This window comes from Sparassis crispa, assembly GCF_003851025.1.
Source record: "Sparassis crispa DNA, contig_000000F, whole genome shotgun sequence".
Lineage (NCBI taxonomy): Eukaryota > Fungi > Basidiomycota > Agaricomycetes > Polyporales > Sparassidaceae > Sparassis > Sparassis crispa.
In genome coordinates this window covers 4018721-4040404 of record NW_020939747.1, presented here as the reverse complement: position 1 = coordinate 4040404, position 21684 = coordinate 4018721, and the positions used below count along the sequence as shown (strand labels likewise).

At 53.3% G+C, this 21684-nt stretch overlaps 12 protein-coding genes across 12 annotated transcripts; 5 read left to right on the top strand and 7 right to left on the bottom strand.

Moving 5' to 3' along the window:
- Positions 1 to 43: 43 nt before the first annotated feature.
- SCP_0114740 (Serine/threonine-protein kinase sid2) lies at positions 44 to 2032 on the top strand (the record flags this gene model as incomplete). Its single annotated transcript, XM_027753697.1, has 6 exons — positions 44 to 305; positions 434 to 747; positions 797 to 1054; positions 1103 to 1201; positions 1258 to 1613; positions 1675 to 2032. 6 exons carry the CDS (start codon positions 44 to 46, stop codon positions 2030 to 2032), a joined length of 1647 nt encoding a protein of 548 aa, XP_027609498.1.
- Positions 2033 to 2296: 264 nt separating this feature from the next.
- SCP_0114730 (UNC93-like protein) lies at positions 2297 to 4347 on the bottom strand (the record flags this gene model as incomplete). Its single annotated transcript, XM_027753696.1, has 11 exons — positions 2297 to 2378; positions 2430 to 2552; positions 2610 to 2670; positions 2729 to 2916; positions 2974 to 3184; positions 3240 to 3456; positions 3515 to 3531; positions 3596 to 3605; positions 3659 to 3878; positions 3929 to 4009; positions 4067 to 4347. The coding sequence occupies 11 exons, from the start codon at positions 4345 to 4347 to the stop codon at positions 2297 to 2299; spliced, it is 1491 nt and encodes a 496-aa protein (XP_027609497.1).
- Positions 4348 to 6816: 2469 nt separating this feature from the next.
- On the bottom strand, positions 6817 to 7502 carry SCP_0114720 (Protein YOP1; the record flags this gene model as incomplete). Its single annotated transcript, XM_027753695.1, has 3 exons — positions 6817 to 6954; positions 7007 to 7351; positions 7413 to 7502. The coding sequence occupies 3 exons, from the start codon at positions 7500 to 7502 to the stop codon at positions 6817 to 6819; spliced, it is 573 nt and encodes a 190-aa protein (XP_027609496.1).
- A 253-nt stretch (positions 7503 to 7755) lies between these two features.
- On the top strand, positions 7756 to 8111 carry SCP_0114710 (hypothetical protein; the record flags this gene model as incomplete). The annotated part of the gene is made up of 3 exons (XM_027753694.1): positions 7756 to 7779; positions 7832 to 7944; positions 8000 to 8111. 3 exons carry the CDS (start codon positions 7756 to 7758, stop codon positions 8109 to 8111), a joined length of 249 nt encoding a protein of 82 aa, XP_027609495.1.
- Positions 8112 to 8164: 53 nt separating this feature from the next.
- SCP_0114700 (DNA-directed RNA polymerase I subunit RPA12) lies at positions 8165 to 8816 on the bottom strand (the record flags this gene model as incomplete). Its single annotated transcript, XM_027753693.1, has 6 exons — positions 8165 to 8203; positions 8257 to 8295; positions 8353 to 8409; positions 8459 to 8574; positions 8622 to 8726; positions 8792 to 8816. 6 exons carry the CDS (start codon positions 8814 to 8816, stop codon positions 8165 to 8167), a joined length of 381 nt encoding a protein of 126 aa, XP_027609494.1.
- A 274-nt stretch (positions 8817 to 9090) lies between these two features.
- On the top strand, positions 9091 to 11794 carry SCP_0114690 (Leukotriene A-4 hydrolase homolog; the record flags this gene model as incomplete). The annotated part of the gene is made up of 15 exons (XM_027753692.1): positions 9091 to 9236; positions 9290 to 9347; positions 9415 to 9560; positions 9610 to 9709; positions 9761 to 9892; positions 9972 to 10129; positions 10185 to 10278; positions 10333 to 10363; positions 10421 to 10446; positions 10498 to 10550; positions 10601 to 10863; positions 10927 to 11096; positions 11150 to 11324; positions 11379 to 11722; positions 11780 to 11794. The coding sequence occupies 15 exons, from the start codon at positions 9091 to 9093 to the stop codon at positions 11792 to 11794; spliced, it is 1911 nt and encodes a 636-aa protein (XP_027609493.1).
- A 115-nt stretch (positions 11795 to 11909) lies between these two features.
- Positions 11910 to 13278, bottom strand: SCP_0114680 (Uncharacterized protein; the record flags this gene model as incomplete). The annotated part of the gene is made up of 5 exons (XM_027753691.1): positions 11910 to 12741; positions 12796 to 12875; positions 12929 to 13037; positions 13100 to 13124; positions 13176 to 13278. 5 exons carry the CDS (start codon positions 13276 to 13278, stop codon positions 11910 to 11912), a joined length of 1149 nt encoding a protein of 382 aa, XP_027609492.1.
- Positions 13279 to 13384: 106 nt separating this feature from the next.
- On the top strand, positions 13385 to 14524 carry SCP_0114670 (hypothetical protein; the record flags this gene model as incomplete). The annotated part of the gene is made up of 4 exons (XM_027753690.1): positions 13385 to 13505; positions 13563 to 14170; positions 14225 to 14290; positions 14342 to 14524. 4 exons carry the CDS (start codon positions 13385 to 13387, stop codon positions 14522 to 14524), a joined length of 978 nt encoding a protein of 325 aa, XP_027609491.1.
- A 578-nt stretch (positions 14525 to 15102) lies between these two features.
- On the bottom strand, positions 15103 to 16729 carry SCP_0114660 (Guanine nucleotide-binding protein alpha-2 subunit; the record flags this gene model as incomplete). The annotated part of the gene is made up of 9 exons (XM_027753689.1): positions 15103 to 15156; positions 15252 to 15360; positions 15436 to 15545; positions 15603 to 15674; positions 15729 to 15800; positions 15849 to 16116; positions 16167 to 16510; positions 16564 to 16593; positions 16643 to 16729. The coding sequence occupies 9 exons, from the start codon at positions 16727 to 16729 to the stop codon at positions 15103 to 15105; spliced, it is 1146 nt and encodes a 381-aa protein (XP_027609490.1).
- Positions 16730 to 17177: 448 nt separating this feature from the next.
- SCP_0114650 (short-chain dehydrogenase/reductase SDR) lies at positions 17178 to 18444 on the bottom strand (the record flags this gene model as incomplete). Its single annotated transcript, XM_027753688.1, has 8 exons — positions 17178 to 17247; positions 17306 to 17470; positions 17533 to 17717; positions 17769 to 17928; positions 17985 to 18110; positions 18172 to 18233; positions 18283 to 18293; positions 18357 to 18444. 8 exons carry the CDS (start codon positions 18442 to 18444, stop codon positions 17178 to 17180), a joined length of 867 nt encoding a protein of 288 aa, XP_027609489.1.
- Positions 18445 to 18705: 261 nt separating this feature from the next.
- Positions 18706 to 20005, bottom strand: SCP_0114640 (GPALPP motifs-containing protein; the record flags this gene model as incomplete). Its single annotated transcript, XM_027753687.1, has 4 exons — positions 18706 to 18918; positions 19011 to 19255; positions 19335 to 19410; positions 19757 to 20005. 4 exons carry the CDS (start codon positions 20003 to 20005, stop codon positions 18706 to 18708), a joined length of 783 nt encoding a protein of 260 aa, XP_027609488.1.
- A 245-nt stretch (positions 20006 to 20250) lies between these two features.
- On the top strand, positions 20251 to 21505 carry SCP_0114630 (Metallo-dependent hydrolase; the record flags this gene model as incomplete). Its single annotated transcript, XM_027753686.1, has 4 exons — positions 20251 to 20856; positions 20912 to 20992; positions 21054 to 21278; positions 21335 to 21505. The coding sequence occupies 4 exons, from the start codon at positions 20251 to 20253 to the stop codon at positions 21503 to 21505; spliced, it is 1083 nt and encodes a 360-aa protein (XP_027609487.1).
- Positions 21506 to 21684: the final 179 nt, after the last annotated feature.

Genomic DNA, 21684 nt, shown 5'->3' with positions numbered 1-21684 from the left:
CCTCAGCATCTCTCCCATCCCAGTCTCGTCTCCTCTGCCCGCCATGCCCGAATACCCACAGAAGAAGACGGAGAAAATGTACGAAGGATACCCAGACATACACATGAACACTGCAAAGGGCATGACTGTCGGCCTCCCCGATGTGCATATGGCGACCGCGAAGGGGTTGACCCTCGACCACGATATACACATGGAGACCGCCAAGGCCGGAGGCACCACCCTCAAGCAGGTTGGCTTTAAGTTGTGGGAGAAGGAGCTTCTTGAGAGCCCCGAGGTCAGGCGGAAATCCACCGTCGCTCAACTGTGTGAGTCTCCCTCTTCAAGGTATCGCTACGTACGTGCCTCGAGCCTTGTCTGCGCGTTTTGCGGGATTATTTTTTTCTTCTCTTTTGGGGTTGTGAGACCTCTGACCAGTGGTACCTGTCCTTCATAGACTTCTTGGACTATTACTTTCAAATGCTCGGATACCTGGCCGCTCGGAAAGAACGCCGAGCGAAATTCGACGCAGACACGACGGAGCGTGATCTGTCCGCCGCCGAATATGCAAAGGAATACAAGTCGTACTGCGGACGGGAGCGTGTCGTCCTCCGCAAGCGCCGCACCAAGCTGAAGGTCGATCAGTTCCATATCATCGCCCAAGTTGGCCAGGGCGGATACGGCGAGGTCTACCTCGCGAGGAAACAAGAGACTGGCGAGGTGTGCGCGCTCAAGAAAATGCGCAAGCGGACTTTGTTCAAGATGGACGAGGTGGGCTGCAGCCCATTGGCTCTTCCTCACGCTCTTATGCCATCTCCAGATTCGCCACGTTCTCGTGGAACGAGATATCCTCACGGCAACCAAGACGCCATGGCTCGTCCGGCTCCTGTACGCCTTCCAGGACCCGCAATATGTCTATCTTGCTATGGAGTACGTTCCAGGCGGGGATTTCCGAACACTGCTCAATAACTCCGGCGTATTAAAGGAAGAACATGCGAAGTTTTATATCAGTGAGATGTTCGCTGCAGTGAATGAGCTGCACAAGCTCGGGTATATCCATCGCGATCTCAAGCCCGAAGTATGTGCTGAGCTCTCTCTATTCGCATCTAGTATTGACAGAGTATAGAACTTCCTGGTAGACGGTACAGGTCATGTCAAGCTCACAGATTTTGGACTGGCAACCGGCGCGCTTAACCCGCAACGTATCGAATCCTTGAAAGTCAAGGTAGACTATTTAGACCAGTTTTGTCTAGGTGTTCGTTCTCTGATGTCCGTCCTCAGCTCGACAAAGTCAAAGATAACGAAGTGATCCACCGATCGACTATAGAGCGACGCTCCATCTACCGCTCCATCCGTAACCAGGACCCGCGGTATGCAGACTCCATCGTCGGATCGCCAGACTATATGGCCCCAGAAGTGCTCCGGGGTAAACCTTATACGTACTCAGTCGACTACTGGTCGCTCGGCTGCATCCTGTTCGAGTTTCTCGCAGGCTTCCCCCCGTTTAGCGGCGTGACGCCGGAGGAGACCTGGACGAACCTGAAGCAGTGGACCAAGGTCCTCCGGCGGCCAGAGTACGACAAGCCGGAGGACCTGATCTTCAACCTGACCGACGTCGCGTGGGACGCCGTCACCAGGTCAGTGCCGCCGCTGCACCGCGAACGCCCGCGCCCGCGCTGACGATCACGCTCCGCACAGGCTCATCGCGCACGCCAGCGTGCGCTACGCGACGCTCGTGCAGCTGGCGGGCCACCCATTCTTCGACGGCGTGAAGTGGGACACGATGCGGAGCGTGAGAGCGCCGTTTGTGCCCGCCCTCGACTCTGAGATCGACACCGGGTACTACGACGACTTCACGTCTGTCGAGGACATGGCCAAGTACGCGGAGGTGAAGGAAAAGCAGAAGAACGTCGAGCTCGTCAAGGAGAAGGAGGAGCCATTCGCGCGCGGCGTCTGGGTCGGGTTCACATTCGGCAAGAATGGCCCAAATACGCGTGTACTGAATGCTTTCGGAGGGGGCGCAGGAGACGGTGACGCGCTTGCGACGATTTTCTGATACGTACAGAACATAGATACAGCTTCACGTTTTTCTTGCGGACTGGAGTAAGAGTAATGCGACAAGTAGAAAATGGGTATCGCTGTAATGGAATACTGCGCGTGAAACAGGAGGACCAATACAAACACAAAACAAGCAATGCATCGATGACCACTGATATCTAAAACAACAAGCAGAACATGAGTATGACAGATTGCGTCCGCAGCAACCGCAACATGGGTAAAAGCGTCCAATGGCAGCGCGCAATCAGATTAACAGGTCCAATCAAACGGTGGTAGGTCCTTCGGGTTTGGATGAAGATATGGTGGGGAAAGATGTGGCAGGGGGGTCGCCGCTCATTTGGGCGCTAAAAAGCATAGTTGGCTTTCGGATAGCGTAAGACACGAGATGCACTCACAGGATGTCGTCGATCTCGTCCGTGGCTTCCGTGTGGTCCTTTACACGCAAGTAGATCATCGGGAAAGCGAAGAACAGGCCTGCGACGAGTAGCACCCATGTGGAGACGAAAATGTTCATGTAACTGTGTTTTCGTGACGGTCAGCACAATGTCCGAGCGCTCATTGAGAAAACTGCTCACGGGAGGCCAACGGCATCGGCGCGCCAGACGCCGGCAGCACCCGCGGACTGGAGGGACTTGTCTGCGGTGAGCATCGTGAGTTACGAAGATTCAGTGAGGGATCCAGCGTAGATACGCACAGAAACCAGTCATATTGGCAAGCTTGGAAGGATCATTAGACATGGCGCCCATGATCCAGTACGCGGTAGTCTGCCACATGGAGTCGAGTAGACCGCAGAAAATGTACAGCCAGATTCTGCCAACGAATTCCTTGTCGTGAATATCGATCTTGACCGGGTTCGCAGCGACACTTGCACGGGTATAGTTCCTGCACCACGACAACGGTCACTTCTCGCTGAAAATATGGTAGGGAACATATACTGACTTCTGGTAGAAGTACGCCCAGATATGTACGATGAAGACCATGATGAGAAGCACGACCCAGCCGGCAAACGCGCGGAAGCGACGCCTCAGACCCCTCTGGTCGAGCAGGAAGCCGATGCTGACGGAGCCGATAATCTGGGCGAGCCAATAGACGAGATTGTTGAGGGCACGGCCACGGATGTTGAACAGCGCGGCGTTGAAGTCGTTGAATTCTGTGCAAGCGGCTCAGTTCGGCGTCGTAGATGCGCCTTCGGTACTACTACTCACGCCAGGTGTAGAACCAGTTACTGGCAAAGAACATAGGGAATAAGAGAAGCACCCAGGGATCCGTGCGGAGTGTAATGTAGAGACCGTAGAATTCGGTCTTCCAGGAGGGGTGGCGCATGGTGGTAACCTTGGTTCCATCTGAACGGATCATCTTCTGCGGGTTCGCCATGAGCATGGGGATTGTGACGCCGATGCAGGTGAGGACGAGGAAACCAATCTGTGATGTCGTGTGAGCAGACCGATCCACGTATGGTAGCCGATAAATGAAGACGTACGTAGGTACCATTTCCGACTGTTCAAGAGCATGCGAGCACAATTGACATCATTCCAAAATGAAGGAGGGGATTGAAACATACCAGAGTTATTCTGGGGGAGTTACTTGAGTATAATGAACTGTAACTCGCAGGGATGCAACTCACCTCTGAGTGGAAGTTCTGGCCAAGGGAAACGGAAGCACCAACGACGCCGCCAAGATTAAAGACGGACCAGAAAATGCCTATGAACTTTCCCTTCTGACTCTCAACGGGGTAGGCCAACATGAGACAGCCCTGCGCAGTCCAGAGGAGACCTGCACAGATACCAAGGATGGCACCCGCCGCGATAACGAAGCCGCCAGCGTTGTGGTGGATGTTGACCGTGCTGGAGGGACAATGTGAAGATAGATATTGCGACTATCTGAGGGCACCTACAGGTAAGAGCCGACGTATAAAGCGTAACCTGTACTTCCGAGTAGGAGGGTAAGCCGAGGGCCAAGTACATTGTTGATCGAGCTAAGAAAAAAATGCTCATGAACATCGGGCAGAGATCAGATCAGACGGCGAACATACCCAGCAAAGAAGGCGACGAAAGCGAAGGTGGAGTAGAGAGCGACATTGGCATTAGCACTGGTGGTGGTGTTGACCATACCACCACCGCCGAGACCGTTCAAGGCGTTGAACAAACCCGGGCCCATGAAGCAGACGAAGCCGAGCATGAAGCATTGTCCGATGGGGTTGTAGTAAAAGCTCTTGAGACCGGTGTATTGTTCATGAATCTCTGGATGGGAGACGAGATCGGAGCCAGTGCCGGCATGGCTGGCGTTGTCCTTTTCTTCCGCGATGTCCGACATGTCTCTGAAATTTGCCGGTGGAATTTGACGAGGAGACGGGGAAGGGAGAGAGCAAAAAAACGGGAACTGAGGCGCACGAGATTGTAGAAACGCGCGGTGAAATAAAGGGAAACACCCGCGATAAGTCGAGAGCGGGAGCGGTCATATCAGCAGGGCAGCCTGAGGACAGCCGGACCATATGGCCATCGAACAGAACATCCTATCGGGATCAGAGACATCGAGGCCAAGTTCTCTTCTCTCCATTATGCGCTGCCATCATTCGTTTTCCGCTCTCTCTCCTCTTCATCCATCCTAGGCACTCCAGTCTCTCCGCCTTCCCCAGCTCGAGTTCGCTCTGGAATCGCTGCTTACCCGGGGCGAGCCATTTCGCTCAGATGATGTTCCGCGATTGGCTTTCCAATCCATGAGTCGAGAGCTCGCGCACTCGCGTGGCGCTGAAGGTTTAGGTTCAGCTGCAGAGCAACATATTGATATCCTTCCAATTGCTCCCGTCGCATCAACAGGCAACCGTTGTGCCTGCGCGCGGTACCGGTGGTCGTCGTAGGAACCAAGACATAATAACATGAGTAAGTAGTACACGTCTGAGGGTTGGCAGTGTCCTACGTCGAGCGACGAGCACGTAGTGATCACAAACGCGGTCCGACCACGGTGCGCATTGCGCAAGCCCCTCAGGCTCGACCGCGTGGTGGCGTCGGTATCGTGGCGGACGTCGATTGCTGCTACCAACCGCTGGCTTGCCGCCACCGACGCTATATCGTGCAAGTACAAACCTCCCGCGTGCGCTCTCGTGCACAGCAGAGCTCACTGCTCTGACAAGACGGAAAGATATCGATCTCAATGTACGGGGTGCACTCATTTGTCCACCGACGTTTGCCGAGTCCACTCATTGCCATTCCTGCAATAGGCGAGTCCTGCAAATATTGCTACAAGTGATCATGAATTTTCACCTGGAAGATAAGTATGCGAAGCAGAAGCATGCGCAAACTCCCGCGAACATGCACCCACCTTCGACTTCTGTTGTCGGCGCATCTGTTCGGACTCGGAGATTGTGGTGACGGTATTGATGGCCTTCTATCTTCTATCTTTTGACGGAAGCTTGAGCGAAACCCGTCGGCGCACTAAGGCTGACGTCGCTGGGGACGTACAATATATAGCTATGCATGCACGAGACGCGTAGCTCATCGTCCCATGCGACCGAACACGGAGCTCAACATTCCGGCGACCCGCCAAAACACTCGACGCGCGCCGCTCGCCTGTCGACGCTGGCCGGGCTGAATTGCAACTAGTCCATCACGGAGGAAGTCGCATACACCAATCCACTGGCAAGCTCTATGAAAAGAAACCTAGAAGTCTGACTGTCGGGTCCAATCTGGCGCGCATGGTCGGTGGCGCCCGCCCCTCCGCGGGTGGGCTGATCATCTAGAATGGAGCTCGCCAGATGGACGGCCAGACACGGACATCCTGAGGAACGAAGGTCGAAGCAGAGTGTCAGTCTGCCTTCGGCTGCTTCAGCCAAGCTTCAGCGGAAATGGATCCAAGACCACTGTGGGCGGAACGCACAAACCTTGAGCTTTCTACCCCGGTCCCAGACCCGCTGGCCCATCAAGAGGACGCGTCAATGGCATGCAGCGCCTTCCAATGTCGGATCTCAAGTCAGAGTCCCAGGCGGGGATGTGCTCACCGCCCTCGGTATTCCAGAGCGCAAGGGCGCGCTTACAAGCCTGGACAGCACGAGGACAAGTCATGGCCCGCATCAGCTGACCGAAGGCGCGCCAGAGATAGTAGGACTCTTGAAAAGGAGCAGGAACTTGTCGTAATGATACAATGTCTGGCACCTCGACAAGTACACGAGTACGTACTCACCCTCAGTCTACATATTATCAGCCGCATCGGATCTTTCAAGTGTCGGTGAGTCCCCTTTGCCCTACAGCTGCAACTTCCGAATGGCATCAGGGCTCGACTTGCGTATGTGTGCGCCCACCGCGTCCCTGGGTACAACAGTGTAGACTTGCATTGGTGTCACTGTCGAGGCCAGGTAAGGACCGGTGAGTATATGCCTCCTCCAGACGGAACATCGTGGTGTCTCAGTACAGGTCGATAAATACTGCGACGCGGCGTTGTCTCGTTGCGCTCAAGTGCGCTCGTGGTGCCAGCATGATGGTGGTATTCAACGGTGCGATACTCGGACATGCGGGAAATAATGAGAAAGTTGGTCTCACTCAGGTCGAAATATCGTCCGAATTCGCCATGTCACAAAGGGATATCGTGAATTAAGTCATAAATCATTCATATGAAGACGTCGCAAAAGAAGACAACCTGGATAAAATACTTGCAGAAATCCAGCCACAGTACTTAGCCAATATCGTACGGTGAACGACGACAGCTCAAGCAGGCGTATCGGTACGTTAGGGGAAAACAAGATACGAGAGCTAGTGTTCTACGGAGAACGCCAGACGCCCAGCGGAGCGCTTACTCGGTCGCGGTAGCCACGCGCTCGCGCAGGCCATCGGCAGTGACGGTCGACTCGGTGGTGGGAGCGGAGTTGGCCTTCGAGTGCACGTTGGCGAAGACGGGCTTCACGACGCTACCGTAGAGCGATTGCGCACCCTGCACGCAGGCGATCAGCATTTGAAATAGCACAGCTGCGGATGACACGTACACGGAAGGTGGGGAGCTGGAGCCAAAGGATGAAAGAGCTCTTGAAGACGAAGTACCAGGGGAAGTAGTAGAGGATGGGACCGAGGGCCAAGCTCTCAAGGAAGTTGAAGAAGCCGAAGACGATCCAGTACGTCAACCACTGGATGTCGTCCTGGTGACCAGGGGTTTCAAGGGCCTTGACGGAGAAGTAGGCAGGGAGGGCCCAGCCGATGAGGTTGGAGACAGGGGCGGCGAGGACGTTAACGGAGTGGAAAAGGGTGACAAGAAGCAGGCCAACGAGGAAGGCATAGCTCTTGGGGATCTGGGTGCGCTTTTCGAAAGCGGTAAACGCGCTGTGTTTTGAAAGCTGGAGTCGTGTGACAAATAGTGAGGATGAGCTGTACATGAATACAACTACCGACGCGCACCTCCTTGTCAAGCTGGTTGACGTAGTAGGAAGCCTTGTCCCGCACCTGAATGACCACGGGGTGCTGCTGGAGATTGTGAGCGGACGACATCTGTGAGGCGGGGTGAGCGCGAGGTGGGGTGAAAACGGGGCAAATTGAGGGAAAACAAGGGAGAGACGAACCTCTGGAGAGTACAAGAGAGTAGCGAAACAGCAGACGTCGATGGTGATGGTGGTAAGGAGGAGAAGGCGAAGAGGAGAGCGAGTTGATATGCGTTTGATGACACCTATTTGCCCGACACGTAGTACGTCAGCGACAGCCGAGCAGCAGCAGCACTCTGCCCCAGCGTGCTCCAACATCCAGCATGCAAGACTATCTCTCCATTCAGGTAAACCTCTTATGTTTGTTTTTCCGTAAATATTAAAATATGTCTCCGCCAGGCCTTGCACAGGTCCATCCCGCCTTTCTCCCCCGACATCCCCGTCGGTCTCCTGCCCTACCTCGCCTTTGTCCTCCTGGCGACGACGTTCGCACTCGCTTTCTATTTCTCCACGTCAGCCCTTTCATTACTTTGCTCGCTCATCCTACTCATGCGCTCCAATATCCAGACTTCCAAAAGATACCCTTCCCGTCCGTGAAGTCGCCGTCGCCTCCATCGCCAGCCTTCTCGGCGGCTTCGGCGTCGTCGCACTCTTCTGCACAGTCGGTGTGTACGTGTAGACCATCACGCAGTACCATCTCTTGCGCGACTATGCCCGTGTACGCGGGCACGCTCAGTTGTTCACGCGCCAACCGTACTTGCACTTCACGCACTGCGGTAACTCGTCAGTCCCGGGCGGGCCACGCATACAGCTAGGACACTCACAGTGTAGAAAATGGTGGATCCTTCATCCGCACTCCTTAGCTGTGTACATACCGTGTCATTCATGCAACTCGTCGTCATACAACGAAAACCTCGCACCTGAGCTTCGTGTGAATATGCCTCCATGTGTCCGCACTCGGGACACTTTTCCGTAACCTGCACATAGTCAGAAATAAATACGCAGCTGAACATATAGGTAGCACACCTTGAGTAAGGCCTCGTTGGCTTCATGTACCTTGGTCTGTGTTTTGCTCTTCTGTCTCAGCGGAGAGGGAAACGCGTCTGGATGTGAACGCGTGACGATCTCGATGTTCTCGTACGCTGTCCGAGAGTCAAATTTCATCCAAGAGCGCGAAGAAAACACTCACAGCTAGCCGGCTCTTCGTGACCACATTGTTCGCACTGCACCACCGCGTCCCCGTCCTGCGGCAGGTTCAGCAGCGTCCCGCAGTCTGGGCAGAACAGCAGCGATCCTAGACCGTCCACCCGTCAACGACACGCTCTCGCCGCCGGGGTCGCGGTCCGCTGGATCACCTACCTATCTTATGAGCGCGCTTGGCCATGTTTTCCGGAATCCAGACGCGCTATGTTTCGCAGTTCCTGTCTTGCTCAGCCAAGTACGCTAGGCAGTGCGCTCTGGTTTCTTCTGAGACTTTGTCGGGGTCTTTGTCGACTTCACACCTCCGAGGACGTTGGAGGCATGTGATCTCAGATCGATAGATGGCTCGAAGCTGAATTCTGAGTTCACCACACAGACCCCGTCCATTCTCCTTCGACCACCACCCGTCCCCCACTCTCCCCGCACGCAGGCATCTCTCCTCGATAGTGCACCGAGACATGGACCCCACCACCCAGGCTAATTACGATCAAATCGCCTCCTCGCACATTGACTTCGCTTGGACGGTCGACTTCGCCCAGAGCATCATCTCCGGCTCCGCGACCCACACCTTCAATGTCAAGCAGGACGATGTGCAGCAGGTCGTGTGCGTTCTGCTTTCGTCGCAGCCCGTGCATGCCCAAACTCATGTCTCTGTAGCCTTGATACGGCCGATCTCTCCATAGAGAAGGTTCTAGTCGACGGGCAGCCCGCGTCGGTGAATATATGCGCGGTCTTTTGTCGTGTCGCTCGTGCATATTGACCGTGCGGATCTGTCCTCGCAGTACAACCTTGGCCCCAGGCATGAAGTCATGGGTTCTGCGCTCCAGATATCACTACCCTCCACACCTAAGAAGGGTGCGCGATTTAAAGCTACCGTCTTTTACAAAACCACAAGGGAGTCTATGGCTCTGCAATGGCTCGCAAAAGAGTAGGCCTTTTACCGATACTTTGTGATGATAACCCTGAGACATTCCCAGGCAGACCCAAGGCAAGACCTTCCCGTATCTCTTCAGCCAATGCCAGCCCATATATGCGCGCAGTCTTGCGCCGCTGCAGGATACGCCATCGGTCAAGATTGTATGTCACCTCGATTTTTTACCGTCGCGCCCATTTTAACACCCGCGTCAGACATATACAGCGAAGGTCACGTCTGTATTGCCTGTCCTATTGTCCGCGCAGCGCATTTCGCCTCCTTCTGACGGACCAGCCCATGACGGGAAGGTTATCGGGAAGGATGCCGTGACGTACACTTACAGCCAGGTAAGCACTGTAATTTTCTTATTTTCGGTACTGATATATAGCACATTTCCTTTTGTACATCATGCAATTACTCGTATAGCCCGTTCCAATACCCTCGTACCTTATCGCTATCGCCGCGGGGAATGTGCGCTATCGCTCCTTCCCCAAAGCGGAGGGAAAGGCTTGGACCACGGGTGTGTGGGCCGAGCCCGAGTTCATCGACGCCGCGTACTGGGAGTTCAGTGAGGACCTCAACAGGTGACATAGTTTGATACGGTGGTACATGGACATAACTTGATCGGGGATTTTCAAGGTTCCTATCTACCGCAGAGACAATCTTGCCACCGTACCGGTTTGGTGTGTATGATATACTGGTGTTGCCTCCATCCTTCCCCTATGGTGGCATGGTACGATATTTATCGGTCAGATTCGCGGCTGAATGCTGATGGTGTTCTTTGCAGGAGAATGCGTGTCTCACATTCTTGACACCCTGTATGACATGAAGTTGCACTCTATTTCTGGGTGATATGCTCATCATCCCGTAATCAGCACTGCTAGTCGGCGACCGTACCTTGGTGCGCCTCTCTTATCGTTCCGTGTCTTATCGACTGACGTTTTATCTCAAGGTGGACGTCGTCGTTCACGAACTGACACACTCGTGGTTTGGAAACGGCGTAACGTACGTACGCCTTTCACCCGACGTTCATCCGTTCATCCTCTCCCGATCAGCCAAGCGCACTCGACACATTTCTGGCTGAACGAGGGCTGGACGACATACATCGAGCGCGTGCTACAGCAACTACTGCATGGCCCGGCGGAGCGCGGTTTCTCGTTCCTGATCGGGTCAAACTCGCTGAAGGAGGCGCTTAAACTCCACGAAGACCGGCCCAAATATCAACGGCTCGTCATCGAGTTCGAGAAGGGCGAGGATCCAGACGATGCGTACAGCACGATTCCTTACGAAAAGGGCGCAAACTTCCTGCTCCACCTCGGTGCGCTATGGTTATTCGCTTTTCTTACAGAGTTCTCTGATAGACTTGCTACACCGTCACCAGAGCGGAAGCTGGGCGGTCTCGACGTCTTCTTGCCCTACGTAAAAGACTACGTTAGCACATTCATGGGCAAGAGCATCACGACGGACGAGTGGAAGGCCCATCTATTCGCGTACTTCGAGAAGCACGGAGGTGAGGAGAAAGTGAAGGTGCTCAATAGCGTCAAGTGGGATGCAAGCATGATTTACTGTTTTACATATTGCACTTTGCTGATGTTCGCATCCAGGAATGGCTGCACGGAGAGGGCCTAACGTTGCCCAACACAATGGTATACGACACAGCACTGGCGAGGCAGGCGTATGCGCTCGCTGAGCAATGGGACGCGTCCCGCTCTGAGCCTGACACCTCACGGCTTGCATTCAAAGAGACGGATCTCGACGAGTTCAACTCAAACCAAAAGAGTGCGCACGCTCTTGTTACGAAGCATTTATCCTTCTCCTAAGTCCCAACCACAGCGGTCTTCCTGGAACGCCTGCAGTCCTACCCGGCACTACCTTCGGTGCACGTCAGCTTTCTCGGCTCGCTCTACGGCTTTACCAACACAAAGAACGCGGAGCTCCGCCTCCGCTTTTACCAAATTGCACTCGCGGATCCCGCATCGGATGCGGCGAAGGGCTTTGCGCCCGCCGCGGTGCGGTGGGCAGTGGGCGACGACGGCACTGGCATCATCAAGGGGCGCATGAAATTCTGCCGGCCAGTGTTCAGGGCTGCAAGCAAGGTCGACAAACCAATGGCAGTCAAGTACTTCTCGGCGTTTAAGGATGCTTTCCATCCAATTGCGCGCAGGCTTATAGAGAAGGTGGATGTCCTTCCCTCATCACTCGACAGATATTAACTGATCCGTTAACTTTCATAGGACTTGGAATTGTAGTCAATGGATATGTGAAACACATGGGCAAGTACAGTGTACTAAATGGATATATGGTACATGCACAGTGCAACATCGGACACGCATGAGGGTAGTCGAGAAACAAATCCACTGTATATCACTTAAACCCGCCCCAAATGTCGCCAAAAGCATCGTCCTTCTTCTGCATGCCTGCAGATGTACCGAAGAGATCACCCGTGGCTGCAACAGCGCTCTGAGTACCCCAGACGTCGCTCGTGGTGAAAAGACTCTGCTGCTGTTGCGGAGGTTGCACGCTCGCGTTACCCCAGAGGCTCGGCTGGGACGGTGGAGCCGGAGCCTTCCACCCCGAGCTCGCACCCCACATCGCAACACCAGCGTTCCCCATCATGCTTGTCTGCTGTGGCTGCGGCTGAGGGGACACCTGTGAGGCGAAGTTTCCCCACCCGGCGTCGGCCTGGGCGAATTGGGGGAACGCCGGCTGCGCAGGGGTCGGTGCCGGTGTCGAGAAGAGGGAGAGGATGTCCTGCTTGACATCCTTCTTTGCTGGGGCTGCGGTAGGAGTGCTCGATTCTGAAGGCGGGTGGAAGTCGAGCGAGAATAGTTCGTTCGCAGGAGTAGCCTGCGGCACGGACGCGGATGCGGCAGGCTGCTGGAGCTGCGTGTCTGGGGTTGAGAGAGCGGGGTGTGTGGCAGCTTGGTGGGTGCGGTTGGCGATGCCTGCGGAGAGTAGCTGGTGCGGTTGTGGTTGGCGGTTGGTGACGCTAGGGCGCGGGGCGGATGCTACAGACGGCGTCACGGATGGTGAACCAGAAGATGGCGCTGAAGGTGCAGTGACTGCTGGTATGGCCTGCGTGGATTGTGTGCTTTGTGCTGCCTGGGTTTCGAGAACGGATGGATCCGACGGCGGCGGTCCATCGAGAGCCCAACGTCGAGACTCATACTTTGAGCGGATGAAAGATTCCATCTTGCTAGTTGTAGAAGATGGGTCAGATTGACATAACAAGCATGGCGAGAAGACGCACTGGTCCGCTGGGATGTGCCCTGGCTTGAGGTGTGCCTCCCAGTACAGGTTAGCTAAACGATTTCCCCACCGCTGTATGGACTGCAGCGACCGTCGTCAGTCAGTGTGCGCACCGAAAAAGGTACATAACCTACAGCCATCTGTTCCGGAGTCCATACGTCAAGGTCCACCGACTTGACCTTACTGATATGTGTGCCCATCGAGCGGTGAATACCTGAGCAGCGAATACACAGGAAGACGCCACTGCGAGGGGGTTACAAGTCAGATCCAGAAATCACTACGGCTGGACAAGTAGGATTCCGCACATGTTCCAGGACGCCCATCGAGGATCTAACGAGGACTAAGAGACCGTCACGCTGAGCGCATGCGCACTGGACTGACCATTTCGTTTGCAGTCAGCACAGACCTTGTTCTCCGGCTTCTTGAGGAGCTCTCTGAGGGTTTTTGCATGTCTTTCTGTCGTCGCTTTATCTTGCCGCGACATGGTGGAAATATCGAGCGGTGAGTGGGAGAGAAGGAGATCAAGTTGATGTCACAAAAGGAGGTCGAAGTGTGCACGTGGCAGCCACAAGGGACTGCACTTGACGGCCATGTCTGCTGCAGCCAGAGCTGAAGCTCGCAGGAAGGCCATCCTAGCCAGAGGCGGCGACCGCCTCGCAAAACTCACATCGTCCGCCAGGGGCGAAGAGGCTCCCGCCTATATGCACGATGGTGCGTACCTCTCTCTCCCTTCTACACCGCTGCTGACGGCGCGGTACGTACCGCCAGATCCTCCATTGGCTCCGTTGCCCAACCGTCCGAATCTCGAGAGCTTCGTAGGAGAAAGAACGGAGCTTCCCTCTTCTCCGTCGTCGTCTCGCAATGTCGGGAGATCGTCGAGTGCGCCTTTCCAGGCAGCAGGCTTGGGCACCAGCGTGCCGGATCCTTCTGTCTGGTCAGAAGAACAACAGAGGCAGTTCTTGAATGCACTGCTCGGGGGTGGTCTAGCACCACCACCTGTATCCAATAACCAACCCCGACTCCCTCCGTCCTCAGGGAGCTCTGCACCCCCATCCGAGGATGAGCCCCTTGCAGCTCTTATGTCGAGTATGACACAATTTAGTGATGCAAATGGTTCCTCTCTTATGGACTCAACTACGTCGGCCGCGTCGTCCCAGAAACTCGCCGATGCGAAGCCAAAGACATTCCTGCAGAAAGTCTTGCCACTTGTACACTTACTAGTTGCATGGGCCCTATTGGCGTACTTCGTCTTCTGGAAGGAGCCCGAATCCTATGATCTACGAACTCACGGTGCTGTACTCTCGGACACTCGTTGGACACGCTGGGCAGAACTTGCTTGGAAATTTCCGGAGCAAGGTTGGGGTGTACAAGCTGTGGTAAGCATCATCTGAGCTATCATCTAGCGCTATGCAACCTCTGACCGACCATAGCCCTTCTTTTGGGCTTTCACGACATCTATCCTTGTTCTACACTCTTGGCGCGTCTTTTCCAGATTAGTGAGTTCTTCCCCCCTGCTTTTGCAATTAAAGTCTCGAGCAGAGTTTCAGGATACGATACAGACACCTATGCTGCTCGCATTCGCACTTCCGCACCTTCCTCCACCACTACCTTCCATCATTACCAATGGGATGAAATACTTGCAGATCGGAGGAATCTTCCTCGATGATTTGGCAGCATTGCTTGTAGGGCTCGGGTTCCTTGTGTGGATAGCAGGATGGCTTGCAACCTGATATATGTATTACTCATGTTCATGAACATTTCATTGGTTTTGTGCTGCCACAAACATTGTGTACAGTCACTATCAAAAAATATAAAGCTATAACAAGCTAGCAGCTGCTCCAGTGGCACTCAGGCCATACAACGTGGTGCCTATCTATAAGATAACATTGCAAAATACATATTATAAGATGCTACACAGTATGATAGAACTATAAATAGAAAAATGATTACTCCTTTACAAGTGTCCCTACTCTCAGATAGCACTAATGCATATGCAAAATGTGTGATCAAGATCAAAGTAAAATGGCCCGGATCTGCAATGACAAAATGTCAGGCTCAGAAAATATTCAGCAAGAACAGACTCCTACATTGTTGCTGATAATGATGCTAAAAGTCATAAATGCATGGTAATTGTGGAGTAATTTATTCAAAATGCAGGAGTTGATCAGAAAGGAAGGTAAAAAGCCATGAGTAAGAACAGCAATGAAAGCAGTAGAGCAACCATAAGAAGAATGTGGGAAGAAAATTGGTTATTTCAGCAAAAAGATTATTGGAAACATGATCAGAATGAGAAATAGGTGCAGGTAAATCATTGCAGGATTAGATCATTGCTGCTGTAGTAAGGCTTCGCCGAAGAATTATGCTGAAGTCATGGAGATCAACGAGGGTGAACACTCGAAAGATAAGAAAAGGAAAGGAGGTGGGGGATATGGGAAAAGCAAAAGAGCCAAGACTTACTCTGAAGAAAATAGAGTTAGACTGAAATTCATGTTGTGACAGAATAGACTTGCCTTCAACTGCAGCCATTACTACCTTTAGCATTACGGTATCAGTAGCAGTGGTCACACTGGACAAAGTACATCATATCACTCAGTTATGTTCCAACTGCACGTGGACTCCAATTAGAGAAGAGAGAACGTACTGGATATAAATCTCGCGTTCCCTCGCATTAGCTTTCTGGGCCAACTTTGCGAACCGCTTCTTAAAATAGTCTCTTCCAGCGTGAGCATCACCAGGTTCGCCATCGAAATCCTGCGAGTCAATGGACAGACGTCAACAATAAGGGCAATGAAGGCGGTGACACCTTACAGGGAAAAAGTTCTTGATATCCGAATGTTTGACTTTCTGTTCGAAGAGGTCGTTCTTGTTCAGGAAAAGAATCTAAGCAACCCTTCAGCACTATTTAAAAACTGCCGAAGGTGGTTGCAGCCGCACTATGGATGTTTGTTTAAACCACTGAGAGTGACATATGGAATCCCATATTGTCATTGCGTCTTGCATTTGATTCTGTCGTCCGAATCAGTCAGCTGGTCGAGATATGAATCATTGACTTACCGCATCTTTATCCTCGATGAGGCATTGGTCATAACCACTCAAGCTGACCAGAAACAAGATACTGGTGACATCCTGGAAACAGTGAATCCATTTACGCCGTTCACTCTTCTGGCCACCCACGTCTACCATCAGAAGTTCATGATCGTGTAGGTGGAAGACAGTTTCGGTGATGCCTATAGTCCGCACGCGAGCGCGGACAATGTCTTGTTCGCTCGGTACGTAAGTAGGCTCGAAAAGTCGACCCAGGTCCGAGAAATAATACAGCAGACTGTGGGAGTAAGATGATATATCGTGTGCAGAACAAAGAGTGCCACTCACTTGTCCGGAATAGCGGCCTCATTGCCTCTGTCCCATGCCTTCTGTACACTCGGATCCTCCCACAATCTCTTCAGTGGCTCGTAGTAAGCCGGTGGGAATGGCTCCCCGTCTCTGAGATCCGCTGCGTCGTCCACCAGAGACAGATATGACCTGTTCTCTTCGGAGACCTCAAGACCCATATCTTCCATTGAGTCGAGCAGGTACTTGATGCCCTGTGTAAGGTTGTTAAACACAAGTTGCCGGAAAGATTCGACCTCCTGCGTGGAGAATGGGACGCGATGGATTAGTCGCATCTGCTTCAGAACCGTCGACTTCCCTGAGTCGCCAGAGCCAAGCAAGAGGACCTACATGGGTAGCTTCGCATCACACGTACAGACACATCAGACGAGGGACATACCTTGACCTGCTTGGCCATCTTTGCCTTGGCCTTGAGGGAACGTTAGTAGATTTCCATACGCGGACGGAGAGAAACCTACCTCCTTCAGGCTCTTCTCTGCCTGCCTATGTAGCCTCTTCTCCTCATCGCTAACCTCTACGGACTCCGAAGACAGACAGGCCCCCATAGTCAGTAGATAACGAGCGACTGAAAGGAGAGAAGGAAGATGCGATGAACGCTTAGGTTCGCCCTCCGAGCGTCACGGGGGACGATTGAACGTGTCAAACGACCAGACAAGAGGCGAGATGGTCGAGTTTAAGAGCGGAGACGTAGCGATGGAGGCCTGGGAGCCTGAGAGGCTGGAGAGAGAAGCTGGGAGCCTGAGAGGCTGAGAGAGAAGCTCAGTGCACACGCCATTTCGATTGTTATGTAAACAAGCAGGTACGCCTGATCATGACATCCTTATATTTACTGTACCGCGGCGGTCATTGTATTCAACAATCTCGACTTCTGCAGACGCAAGCGGAATCCGGTCGTACATAATCAACTGACCATCGCCGCAGTTGTGATGTAGCTAAGTACAGGAGACAAGGCAGAAAACACATGGCTACACCACTTTCCACGGTCACAACGCTTCAAATGCCGGCGCCGCCGGTAACCTCGAGGGTATGGCCAGAAACGAATGACGCGAGTGGCGATACAAGGCTATCACAAACCATCCTCGTAAATAAAGCGGACAAGCAGATAACGCGGTAGATCTCACAAAAGTACGGCTGCCGCGGCTTCGTCTGGGGTTGCTCCTCTTCCGAGGGGATTCACGGGTGCTCCTCCTCCGCCTGTGACAGCGGTGGCCCCTTTCGGGATCCCGAGAGCAACCTTCTTGCCGTCAATCTCAATGGTAGCGCCTTCTTCTTTCGCAGCTGTTAACCTTTTGGCATCGGTAAGCATAGCAGTATCAGGCATCGCAGAAAAAGGTGGAGAATGACCTACCTGGTTTGCACATAGCCGAAGGCGACGACGTTTGCCCTTACACCGAATACGCCCCATTCCTTGCAAATGGTCTTCGTCAAGCCAATGACCGCGGACTTGGCAGCCGAGTAATTAGCCTGACCGACATTCCCGTGCAGGCCTGATGTTGAAGACACGTTGACGATTGAGCGGTTCTCCGTGTTGCCCTGAGAAACTAGGTAAACGCACATAGTTGCCCAAGAAACAGAAGGACTGACCTTGATGCGCATATATGGCGCAGCGGCACGAATGAGCCTGAACGGAGCGCGGACATGCACCTTTTGTATGATGTCGAACGCGTCGTCCGGTGTAGTGTGCAGCATGCGATCGTAGGTAAACCCGGCATTGTTTACTATATGGTTGATTTTCCCATACTTTCTACGACACACTATAAGTAAATCGTAGTCAAGTGGGACTGAACGGCTCAGGCGTACTTGATCGTGGCGTCAATGACCTTCTGGGGGAAGTCATCTGCACTGACATCGCCGCTGACAGCTAGTGCATCTCCCCCGGCCCGCTTTATCTCGTCGACGACTGTTTGCGCCTTCTGTTGGTCCAAGCTAAGAAGTTTATACGTCTCTAGCAACTCAAAGGCATGCATATAAGGAGAGGGAGACGTACTCGGTGACGACGACCTTGGCACCCTCCTTTGCGAAAAGGAGTGCGGTACTTCTCCCTATGCCCTGCACAGAGTCTGGTCATTGTATCGCTTTCTAGATTGTGCGGCCATACCTGAGCAGCGCCTGCAAGCAGTTGTCCAAGACGTCAGTGACGGTCAGGTTGTAACAGCAGGGGCGGATATGCACCAGTAACGATGGCCACTTGGCCTGCCAGGAGACCGCGACCGTACGTGTTTGTGAGATGGCCAGCAACTTGGGAGAGACGGTCAGCCATAAGAACAAGGGGTGAGAGAGGGTTGAAGGGGTAGAAGCCCAGGGACTTATAGTTGGCGTGAAGTTGCAGTGCTTGTGATACTCAGGCCCTAACTCAGGTGATGATGGACTTGCCGTCTCGGTCCGGCCGCGACAGTGCCGCTACGTCCGAGCTCGTACAGGCTCGTACTTGCTGTGATTCTCAGAAGCATTACTCTGATACAGTACTACACCGACACAAGCTGATAACATTCACCAAGTCGTCCATCCCCCATCATCGCCATCACAAGTACCCGCCGCTCTTACCTGTGCCAAATCTGTCACCCAAGCCCCTTGCATCTCGGATGAACTTCTGACGAGACCCATCGTCCATCAACCGTCCAGAAAGTGCCATATCTCGGCTGTGATCCCAGATTCCGGACGGTTCGTCTTCCCCTTTCTCGTCCTTCAAGGCACTAGCGTGTTGCTTCAGCAGCGTTCCGCCACGAATGTTCCTCTGAAAAGGTACAGTTGACAACCGGCGCAGTATGCACACGACGCACAGACATCAGCATACCACACCATACATGAGAGGCAGGGACCACGAACCGTGTGCTCTTCTACTCCTCGTCGGACCTCCTCTTCGTGCTTCCTCCGCTTCTTCATCTCGCCCTCCCCTTCGACGTCGACTGCATCAACATCAGCAGCGCGGCGCCGTTTACCTGCAACTTCATCAGCAACGCGCTGCTGACGTTCTGCAGGGGTCTCTGTCCACAAGGATGAGTCCACGTCACGAGCAGGAGCTGCACTGCGCGCGAATCTCCGTGGTCGGTTAAGCTTTGATGGATCGATTGCTAAGGGTGGATAAGGGCAAGGGATAGGCAAGAGAAGTGTCAGAAGACGATGTATGGGGCCGATTGTGAGTGAACTTACAGCCTAGAAGATCGGACGAAGAGGGTGGGACCAGCATCCACTCTTCACGTTGAGGTGCTTTCGGAACGGAAGCTGCCTGTAAAAAATTAGTCCTTCCGTAAGACAAGTCGTTGTAGAGTAATGATGTATCAAGTTGAATGAATTCTGAGCAGCAACTGGCCAGAGTAGTCCTTTCGGGGTGTACGCACCAGCTGCGTTGAATACAGCACATTGAGAGTGCTGACAAGTTAATAACGCCCAACGACTGAGTCCCGCACACATCTGCTACTGCGACGACACGAGACGAATACGGGACGAGAGTCATTCAAATAGGGACCTCTTCATACGAGGCTTGTTGCACGTAGGCCGCACGTAGGCCGCCAAGACCAGAACGACAGACACCGCTGACTCTCTAGATTTTATTTTCAAGCTGCAAGACTGACCTCGGTCTGTTTGCGCCGTCTCTCCTCCTTCTCGAGAAACTCCTTCACACCATCTCGTTCCTCAACTGTGACACCGGACGGCAGGGGCACGGGACCATATTCATCGTCATCATCCTCCTCCTCTTGCCGTGACAGGCTTCTGGCCAGAGATGGAGGAAAGGATGGGCCAACGACCGGTTTGTGTCTTTCTATGCTGGAAGCGGGTGCAGAGTTCCGGGCAGCGAGCAGATCTGGAGGAAGAGTAGGCATGTAGTCATCCTCCTCTTCGTCCTCCTCTGGTTGGGGTCGACTGGGGCTAGCATGTGGAGATTGATGGACATCGTCATGGGTGTCGGGCAGGTGGGCGGGAACGCTGGGTCCTATCATCGTGAGCAACAGCGGTAAGTCACAGAGGCCGCTAGTGCCACTTGTTGCCCGAGACATGGCCGAGGCAGGGAACATAGCCACGTGCGGTGAGCGCCTCGCTGTACCTTGCAAGGTACAATTTGTTCGCGATGTCCAAGCTCGGGGGATATGCAGCAGCTGCACTCGATAGTCTCACTCCTGCTCAACTCAGCTTTCTGCAGAGCCTTCCCAAGGCAGAACTTCACGCCCATCTGAACGGATCCATCCCGCTTCCAGTCCTCCAGGATCTCGCACGTAGTTACCTACAGGTACATGCGTCTGAACTCCATACCCTGTCGTCCGATGTTGTTCGCGAAGGAATAGAACGCCTGGTGCAGGGTGTCACTCTTGGTCAAATCCACGAGTTCTTTGACTTGTTCCCCGCCATCTACGCTTTGACCTCTACTCCCGTCGCGCTCGCTGCAGCTGCTCGCGCCGTCCTTGAACATTTCCTCTCCATTAGCGATGGCTATGTTCAAGCCGCGTACCTCGAGTTGCGCACCACTCCTCGTGAAACGTTTTCCATGAGCCGTCTCCGGTATCTTGAAACGGTGTTAGATGAAGTGGAGCGATACCCTGCAAGTCAGGCTGCCCTTATAGTGAGCCTTGATCGAAGAATGCTCCCTGAAGTGGCTCTCGATTGTGTCAACTGTGCAATACAATTGAGACAAATGAAACGGAGGGTTGTCGGTGTCGATTTGTGTGGCGATCCGAGAGTATGTCTTGCTCTTCTCTCGATATTCTCTTTTCATCGGAGGCACTCGTTATTAGGCTGGAAATATGACAGAGTTTGCGCAGCATTTCCGTGCTGCGAAGGAGGCAGGCTTGGGTATAACTCTCCACATAGCCGAGGTGAGTTTCGTTTGGCAGCCAAGGTGCAGTCTATATTCGGTGCAATTGTGTTTCCCCGCAGATTGAGGAAAGTCCTTCGGCTGAAATTCACCAGCTTCTTTCTTTCAATCCCGACCGACTTGGCCATGCAACATTTCTTGACGATTCTTCAAAAATCTTGGTCCGCGAACACAAGCTTTGCATTGAAATCTGTCTATCGTCCAACCTCCTTTGTAAGACCGTGCGTGACTTGGACGCACATCACATCCGGTACTTTTTGCAGCATAACCACCCTATTGCCATCTGTGTGAGTCTCGTCTCTGATTGCTCCAAACGGTGATTCAAACCCGATGCTTTCTGTAGACCGATGACATCCTTCCTTTCCGTAACTCCCTTCTGGGCGAGTACGCCATGCTGATGGCCGTTCCGCCTCACGGACTTGGGCTCACGAAGTCGGAGATCGAGAAGGTGGCACAAATGGGGTTGAATTGTCGCTTCGGGACGCGCAAGTCGTCGCGGTATTTACAGAATTAACCTCTCAAGGCGTTGCCCGCTTTTTTACTCCGTTCATCTCTCTTATAAGGTCCGCTCTAATCCCTTCTGCTGGGGATGTGGTATTTTGCCCGATGACTGTGTAAGTATACATAATGTATTAGGGTAGCGGTCCGTACGTATAAATGCAACAAACTGAGGTAAAATCAACGAAAGCGTCC